Source organism: Leptonychotes weddellii, chromosome 12 (genome assembly GCF_054177405.1).
Source record: "Leptonychotes weddellii isolate Sample4059 chromosome 12, ASM5417740v2, whole genome shotgun sequence".
NCBI classification, from domain to species: Eukaryota; Metazoa; Chordata; class Mammalia; order Carnivora; family Phocidae; genus Leptonychotes; species Leptonychotes weddellii.
The window spans coordinates 21116328-21125812 of record NC_138380.1 but is presented as its reverse complement, the minus strand read 5'-3'; the positions used below and the strand labels follow the sequence as shown (position 1 = coordinate 21125812).

The 9485-nt window shown below is 42.0% G+C and overlaps 1 protein-coding gene across 2 annotated transcripts in view; it reads right to left on the bottom strand.

Moving 5' to 3' along the window:
- Positions 1-9485, bottom strand: part of RBM28 (RNA binding motif protein 28) — a 30985-nt gene that overhangs the window by 15406 nt on the left and 6094 nt on the right. For both annotated transcript variants that reach the window (XM_081800143.1, XM_081800144.1), the window contains exons 5-10: positions 9113-9205; positions 8057-8128; positions 6859-7039; positions 6551-6693; positions 4906-4978; positions 2042-2151 (exon numbers count right to left, since the gene is read on the bottom strand). In XM_081800143.1, the coding sequence (XP_081656269.1) occupies positions 2042-2151; positions 4906-4978; positions 6551-6693; positions 6859-7039; positions 8057-8128; positions 9113-9205 (672 nt within the window). The remainder of the gene's footprint in view (positions 1-2041; positions 2152-4905; positions 4979-6550; positions 6694-6858; positions 7040-8056; positions 8129-9112; positions 9206-9485) is intronic.

The following is a 9485-nucleotide window of genomic DNA, read 5'->3' as shown; positions in this document are numbered from 1 at the left end:
AAAAAAAAAAAAAAGAATGAATGGCAGCAGACTGAGACAACACACGTGGCAGGCCAACCCAAGAGTCACCATCTAGGTGAGGTCCTTCCTGCCTCCTCCAGGCAGGGCCAAATGCCCCACCCACCAAGCCTCCAATCACATCTCTCTTTTTACAGCTCTGGGCAGGTGGCATCTTCCCAAACAGAAGGAATGCCTCAGGAGTAAGGGCCATGTTTCTAGGCTGCTAGCACCTACCATAGTGCCTGGCATTAATAGATACTCAATAGGAAGAAACAAACAATACAGAAAGAAAGGGAGGAAGATGGGGGAAATATGTTCTAACTGACAGATTAGCTTATTCATCCAATATGAAGAAAAAAGGTACTTCTCTCTGAATGGGTAAGAATTTTAACACTGGAAATGCCTAGGTCAGTATTGGGTTTAGTCTTAACACTTCCCTAAAAGTCTACAGATAATTTTTAGCTCTCCTAGACAGCGAAATAGCCTGCTGACAGGGATAAATGCTAGGAGGCGGCCAAGGCTGTGTGAGTACGCAAAAAAATTTAATAAGAGCTAGAAAAAGACAATATATTTGGGACACCTGGGTGGCTCAGTCCGTTGAGCATCTGCCTTCAGCTCAGGTCATGATCCCAGGGTCCTGGGACGGAGTCCCGCATTGGGCTCCTTGCTCGGCAGGAAGCCTGCCTCTCCCTCTGCCTGCAGCTCACTTTCTCTCTCTTCCTCTCTCTCTGACAAATAAATAAATAAAATCTTGTGCTCACTCTCTCTCTCTTCCTCTCTCTCTGACAAATAAATAAATAAAATCTTTAAAAAATAATAAAACTATGCTTATTAAAATCATTAACTCTAAGCTAATATTAATAGATCAAGAAAGAGAATGCGCAAGTCAACTATTGACTACATTCTGAAAATACCAACCCAACAGACTACTGCACTCAAAAAGAAACAAAAGATATCAAAGTAATGCAATATCCTATAGTACTAGGAACATTCTATGCAATTCTAGTTGCCCATTTTTAGAAAAACATACTGGAAATGCAGAAGGTCCAAGAAGTATAGTTGAGTATTAGAGTTGAAGACACATTAAGTGATTACTCCAGTTGAACCTACTCATTTTACAGATAAGAAACTGAAGCCTGAAGCGGTTAAACAATTTGCCAAAATCACCCAGCTGGTCTATGGCTCAGCTACAATTAGATCCCTAATATCCAGGAAGCAGTTCAGCTTTCTTTCCATCATACTGACCTACTTATATCTTTTTGGCTAAGGAAAAACCGAAAATGATCAGGTCTCATCAATTTGGAAAGTATGGTTTAGAACAGAGGTTCTTAACCCTTGAATAGATTCCAGAAAGCCCACAAACCCTCAGAAGTGGCATTTTTCTGGAGAGAGGGTTCATAGCTTTTGCTAGATCTCAAAGGAAGCAAGAACCAGAATGAATTAAGAATTCACTGCTTTAGGAGAATGACTGCAGTTGATGAAATCAAAGATTATGAATAGACTGAAAAGATGCTGCTCCCCTAAACAACAATACACTAGAATGAACTGGGGCCAATCCTTAAAAGTTCAAAAGAAATAGCTTTAGGGAAAAAAATCTAAGGCAGCAGTCCTGCTATATACAGCTTTCCTTCTGACTGTTGCCACTGCAACAAAATTTCTGTTAGCTTCCATCTCTAACAAAAGCAACCGAAAAAGATCCCAGTAATTTCAAGCAATGTGGAATGATTAATACCCATGAGATGCTATCACATTTGAAATTCAAAGGAGAACAACAAATGGAATTCATTACCCTAAAGTAAATAAGCAAGGGCTTAAAAAGCTTAGACAAAACTGTGGCTGGCAGCACCATTAAAGATGCTGAGTTTGATATCTTGGAAGACAACCTCAGAATGTCCTTGGTGCTTCTATGGACCACAGAAACCTGGGCTGGATGGACTGTAGACCCCTCAGAATGACACACGTTATGCTCTCAAGTAACCTAGTCAGTGTCCATGGCAGCAGTCTCCACCTTTTTAGGGCCTAACAAGCTGACAACAAGTACCTTTAGAATGCTCTGTGTCTGGATGCAAGACAATACGGACATATTTAAGATCTCCAAATTGCTGGAGGAGCTCCCCGAGTTCTTCTTCCTCTGAGTCAAAAGACAGGTTTCTACGGAAGATAGTCAAGTCACAAGAAAAGTCAATTACTCAAGTGAGATCCTGTGTTCTAGTACAAGGTGAGTAAGACACCAAGTGGAGTGGTACTCTCGCTCATGACCACCCTCTGGGGTTCAGATATAGTACCAATACATAGGGGAGGCCCCCAGTGGCCCAGCCTCTGACGTGTGACTCTGCCCCTCATCCATACCTGACTAGCCTTTCTATGTCAATCAGATTCTCTCCCCCAGGAATTTAAAACTTGAACAGACATACACAAAGGCCAGAAGCTGTTGATGCAGATTCATTTCAAAATAGCAATACCCCACCCAAAGGAAACTTCTGGGAAGCAGAAATCTGAAAATGTCCTATATCTTGATCTGGGTGGTGGTTACATGGGTATATATGCACAAAAAATTTCACTGAGCTGTACATTTAGATTAATGCACTTTACAGAATATATGTTATGCCTTGAGAAGGAAAAAAAAAAGGCAGTAAGTGTTCCCAGAGAAAAGACCCACAGCCTCCTACAGCTGGGGCCCAAAACATCCCAGATTTTCATCTCCTTCTTAAGGTTTACTCTTCGACAGCTTTGATCCTGTGAACCACCCAATGTTCATCCAACAAACCCGCTTTTTCATTTACATTGGCCAAAATTAGTTTCTCTTATTACAAACAGAAGATTCACAGCAGGCTGATGAGAAAAGTCAAGTGTGTACATGTGTCTGTCTGTCTCTCTTGATTACCCATTTTCCTTTCTGTGTTGCTGTGAAATCCAGGTTTCAGTTAAAACTTTACAAAAGCCAGAAAATCCTTCAAAATAATAACTCAAAAGCAAACACAGTAAAGTTTACTAGCTAAGTGCAAAACAAGAAAAGCACTTATTTCTCTTGATGGGATTAAAAGATGTTAGAAGATTTTGTTCTATCAAATTTCAATACATTATAAAGATCTTTCATTTCCCCAGCTATGCACATCCTTCCAGGGTAAAAACAAGAAACAAAAAAACGGTCCCAATAAATATTTATAATTTTTCTTCTCTATACTCAGTTAACAACCCCATAAACAATTCCATCTTATGAAGTAACCGAAACAAAAAAATGTTCTGCAATAAGACATATCCTAGCCATGTCACTTCTTCTAATTTGTCTCATTGTGTATAGTTTTCTCTCTCCCATCCTTTATTTTCCTAAGTTTCATTAAAAGATGTAGAAATAGTAAGGAATGGTGACATTTCCTCCTTCCTATTAAACAGCATCCTCTACAAATACAGAATTACTTATATGGCCATTCCAAACAACACAATAAGAACAATTATGAAGAGACAAGCCGTGAAGGAAGAAAATGGGCTACAGCGCAGCTTATGAAGGCTAAACTCATCTTTGTAAACAGCTATGATATGGGCATGTGTGCGGGTGTTCTCTGAGCAATCATTAAGGTTAATATTTTGTGTCTTTTTGCTCATTTATTTCCTAAATTACCTACAATAAGCATAAGTTACTCGTATAATAAAAACAATCTTAAAAGACTATAGAGGAAGATAAAATACACATCTTTAAAATAAGACCCAAATAGCCCTAGCACACTGGCACTTAAGAAAGGACAAGAAAGGGGGTGCCTGAGTGGCTCAGTAGGTTAAGCATCTGCCTTCGGCTCAGGTCATGATCCCAGGGTCCTGGAATCGAGCCCCACATTGGGCTTCTTGCTCAGCAGGGAGCCTGCTTCTCCCTCTCCGTCTGCCCCTCCCCCTGCTTGTGCACTCTCTCTCTCTCTCTATCTCTCTCCCTCACTCTCTCTCAGATAAATAAATAAAATCTTTTAAAAAAAAGAAAGAAAGAAAGGACAAGAAGGCATGCCTGAGGTATCCTAAAGATATCCTGGCTCTATGAAGTGGCCAATGTACCACAGTCAGTAGGACTAAAACGGCAATGGCAACATGGAATAAAACCCATCTCCACCTGACTCCCTCCTTAAGATTTCCTGGAAACAAATGGGATGCCTTATTTTATTCTGGACACTACTTTAAAAGGTAAGTTAGGCATAGAGAAAAATTATCTGGGACAAGTGGTATCACCCCTCCCCAGCACTTCCCCTAAAACAAAAGCCAGAAGCAAGATGTTTCTAATAGCTGAAGAACTGATTTATTCCAAATGATGCTACTCCGATTACAAAGAAGGAAATGTAAATGAGGACAAAATCTGGAGACCCCTGCTCTTTACCTTCTGTGTGCAGTTCTGATTCTCCTATATTCTCACTGTTTGCTATGTTCCTAGGGCCAGATGTATTCATGGTCTTAAAGGCATCTAATTTTCTGGCCTACCTAACACAATTAGTACCGGGGGGCCAAAAAAAAAGAGTGGGGCAACTGGCCGGCTCAGTTAGTGGAGCATGCGACTCTTGATCTCAGGGTTGTGAGTTTGAGCCCCACACTGGGTGTAGGGCTTACTTAAAAATAAAATCTTTACAAAAATAAAGAAAGAGAGAAAGAAGAAAGGAAAAAAGGAGAAAAGAAAAACCTGTGAGGGCAACATAAACAGCAGATCTTAAGGTACCAAAGGCATACCTGATAGGGGCGCCTGGGTGGCTCAGTTGGTTGAGCGACTGCCTTCGGCTCAGGTCATGATCCTGAAGTCCCGGGATCGAGTCCCGCATCGGGCTCCCTGCTTGGTGGGGAGTCTGCTTCTCCCTCGACCCTAACCCCTCTCATGTGCTCTCTCTCAAATAAATAAATAAAATCTTAAAAAAAAAAAACAAAACAAAGGTATACCTGATAAAAACAGTCTTCCCTTCGTTCACGTCAGAGGGTAATTTCCTCTTCTTTTTCTTTGAGACTTGCACATCTAAAGTAAAAAGAGAATACAACAAACTGAAAAAGACTTAGTGCAACCCATATGACAAGGGGCTAACTTCTTAGATATGTAAAAACCTTGCATAAGTGAATAAGAAAAAACAAAATTAAAAGTGAACAAAGGATATACAACTAAATACATGAAAAGATGCCCAAATTTACTCAAGAAAAACATAGCACCAGGAATAAGATACTATTTTTTATTCCAACAGATTGGCAACAACCAAAAAAAAAGGATGAAATGTGATGTGGTAAGGGTGTGGGACAAAAGACATTCATATATACTGTTGTGACAGTCTAAACATTAAGAACATTTGAGGAGAAAAAAATACACATTCACACACACAAACATACACTATATTTGACGTGTGTGTGCACACACGTGTTTTTGCTTATAAAAGTATTAAGATATGGGGCGCCTGGGTGGCTCAGTCATTAAGCGTCTGCCTTCGGCTCACGTCATGATCCCAGGGTCCTGGGATCGAGCCCCGCATCGGGCTCCCTGCTCAGTGGGGAGCCTGCTTCTCCCTCTCCCACTCCCCCTGCTTGTGTTCCCTCTCTTGCTGTGTCTCTCTCTGTCAAATAAATTTAAAAAATCTTAAAAAAAAATAATAAAAGTATTAAGATAGATACACAAGAAACTTTTAACATTGGTTGTCTCTGGGGAGGGGTCCTAAGTGGCTGAAGACCTGGGTACAAGGAAGACTCACTGTTTTTAAAAATAGACATATATGCTTACATATACATAAAAAATTTCTGAAAGAATATGAAAGAAACTGCAGTGGTTACTTTGAGGGACTCTTGGGGGGAGTGGTGAGGAACTTTTCTTTCTATATTACTCTCCTGCACTATTCTTCTTAATTTTCTGCCATTATTATGTATTGAATCAATAATTTTTTCAAGGTAAAGAAATGGTAAGAGACAGATGAAGCTGGTTATTAAATGCAAGGTCTCATAGTCCCATCAGTATAGAAGCTTCTTTGATTCTAAGGTGTCTACCATTCTCTCCTCATGGAAAAAGCTTATTTCCTCAGATTTTTTATATGGCCAAACCAACATGCCAGACTTAAACTAAAGAACCAGTTATTGACCATTCCTCATTCTGTAATGACCAGCCTCCCTCAATAAATGAGTTGAATTTATGCCCAACAATCTTTATAAAGGGAGCAACAGGGTTTGATTACAGTTTTCCAAAATGCCCCAAGGGGTCCTTTATCCCCACCTCAACTCATAAGAGTTGTTTAAAATCCACTTGGTGTTAGGATACAATATCCTGCTTATCCAGTTACTCATTCATCTTGGATAAGCAAGAGAAGTAGTGCCTCAGCATTAAGCCAGGTTTTAAATTCCCTGAGAATCTTAACCCTCAAATACTATTCCAAACGTATTTAAAAGACAAAACAAAAATCTTGAGAAGGAATATAAAGATATCCTTTCCAGCACTGAAACATAAATCTGACAGAACACCTTAGGGCCCTATTTAAAAAGAGTTGTGCACTGAACTGATGCACATTTGTCAGTAACTGGTTTTAAACATAAAGGTCCACAAAGATCCCAGGCAAACCTTCGTCGTCTTGCTCTTCGCTGTTGGTATCACTCTGAGCCAGTTCCTCCCCGCCATCAATACTCTCTTTTTCCTCTAGGTCGCTGTCGTCATCAGAATGCTCCTCCTCACTGCTCTCTGCAGGTGCGGCCTTCCGGACTGCTCTGCAATGGCAGTCAGAACTAAGGATCTGGGCTGTCAGAGGGGTCTGTCCACGGTCATTACACATGTCGCCTCTGCCGTGATGGGGGCAGGGAAGACATCACTGTTCCTCCCAGAGACAAGCCTAGCTCTGCGTCTGTTGTCTCGGAACAAAATGAGCTGCTTACCTCTTTTGAATCTGTGCAGGCTTGGTCACCCTTGATTTTTTATTCTCTTCCCCCTCCTCCTCTTCCTCTTCTTCCTCTTCTGTGTCATCCTTTTCTTCCTCTTCCTCTTCTGTATCCTCTTCTTCCCTGCCATTCTCTTCATCTAATTCCTGATGTTTAGGTTCAGGCCTCTTCTCCTCACCTATACATTTAGGTAAAGAAAGTTAGGAATTCATTTAGAATCCAAGATTAACTTGGACAAGCTTAACTTAATACCCCAAGTTCCTAGTTCATTGGGACTAGGACTAGGACTTTAACTATTTTTCTCAGTATTTTTCTTACTGCATGTAAGAGAAAGTATGAGGGGAAAAAAGCAAAAACAACAAAAAGCCCTCATCACTGAGATTCCCTGGAAGCCCGTCCCATTCGTCGGAATGAGAGAGGTAGCAACTGAGCCTCTGCAAACAGCCTGCCACTGTACACCCCGCTGTACGCCACGGTGTACGCCCCGCTGTATGCCCCTCTGTACGCCACACCGTACGCCACACTGTACACCCCGCTGTACGCCCCGCTCTACGCCCCACTGTACACCATACTGTACGCTCCGCTGTACGCCACTCTGTACACCATACCATACACCCCGCTGTACGCCACACCGTACGCCACACCGTACGCCCCGCCGTACGCCCCGCGGTACGCCCCGCTGTACGCCACAGCCAGCACCCTGTTCACTCTGGGGCCCGGCCATGAACTTTCATCCCGGTGAGTTCTGTTCTCGGAGCTCCTGGTGGCTTAAAAGCCACCTGCTTTCTAAAAAAAACCTCAAGTTTTAAGTTTCCCTATTCTTAATATTCCATCATTTTATGAGAAGTGGGAAAGGACAGGCAGCAGAGGGGACAATGAACTCAGGTCCCACTCCTCATTCACATTCACACCCAGGAGTGGTCTTAGACTCAAAAGACCCTATGTTTTGAGACCAGATCACCAGATGGTACAACATGAATCGACAAACAGCTCTGGGCTCACTTCTGAGCCCACAGGAACTCAGTTTCTCTTAATCCCTAGTCTTATTCTTTCCGTTAATCTTGTGCTTTTGGTATCTTTAACCCAGTATTCTTACTGAGAAGCAAGTTCCCTTATAATTTTACCCTAGGTAGAGCTGTTTCCACACCCACCCCAGGACATACAACCCCTCCTACCCAATATCACCACATCTTACCTGGGGCAGAGGCAGACTGTGTATTTTTATATTTATCCTTTGCCACGGCCCAATCCACAGCTACTGTCCGCCCTGTCAGATAGAATAGTAGCATCAGAAAGGTCTTCCTCTTTTTAAAGTCTCTTGTAAATGACTTCCTATTCATCCAAGACAGTGATAGAACCAAAACAGACAAAAGAAACTGCTAATTCAGAGAATGTTGGTCCTGAAATAAAGCTCAGAGTAGCCTACCGTTTTTTTTGTTGTTTTTTTTTTTAAAGATTTTATTTATTTGACAGAGAGAGACACAGCGAGAAAGGGAACACAAGCAGGGGGAGTGGGAGAGGGAGAAGCAGGCTTCCCGCTGAGCAGGGAGCCCGACGCGGGGCTCGATCCCAGGACCCTGGGATCATGACCTGAGCCGAAGGCAGACGCTTAACGACTGAGCCACCCAGGTGCCCCTAGCCTACCGTTTTTAACCCTTAAACTTTTTAATCAATGTAAACAGTTATTTTGCCTTTCTACAACAGCCCCCACACCTGGGGTAAGAGAGAGTAAAAAGGTAAAGAAAGAAAGAATGGGAACAGTGTTTCCAGTTAGACAAGTCTCTAGTTAGGCAAAACAAGTGCTCTGGAATAATCTGCACTCTGCACAGAAATTACAAAGTCTCCAAACCAAGCCCTTCTTTAGTATCTAATAAATGAACACAGCCAGTTTAACAGCCCACGGGAGCTGAAGGGTGCTGAAGAGTGACCACAACCAAGACAGAGAAACCTGCAAAACCCACAGCCCCCCGGACAGAACCTGCATCTATCAGTGATTATTTTAGGGACATTTTTTCATTAAGGATTTAAATGCATACTCATCTCCCAAATAAAGTAAAGCGAATAATGGCATGCGTTCTTTCAAGTTTAACCCTAAGATCAAGCACTAGGAATATTTCACCAAACAGCTTCTATATTATCAGTAAGACTCAACAATTCAAACACCTTTTGAAAATGCAGAAAGTGGGTTACTGTGCTAATTCACCAAACACCAGAAATATCTGGGTGAACGGTAGGGGTACAGAAAACTCACCTTTTATCTCTTTCATGTTCATGCTTTTGAGAGCTTTCCCTGCTTCTAGAAGGTTTTTGAACTGGACAAAAGCAAAACCACGCATCTTTCCATCTGTGTGCAAATGTACAAAAAAGTTAGAGGCAGCAGGTGGGGAGCCAACGAACACCAAGAAGGACATTACAGCAACCTGGGCTGGCAGGATGACCCAAGCCCTGCCAACCAGTCAGCCCCTTGCCCAAAGCAATAGCTTTTGTCCTCCTGCTGAGGATACCCTGAGTCAAGCTGGCGGAGAGCAAATGCATTTTCTCAAACCATAACTTGTCTTCTAAAACTAGTTCTGAGATCTAACTAAAAATGCCATTGGGGGAATAAGTACTATTTCTGAGTTTTT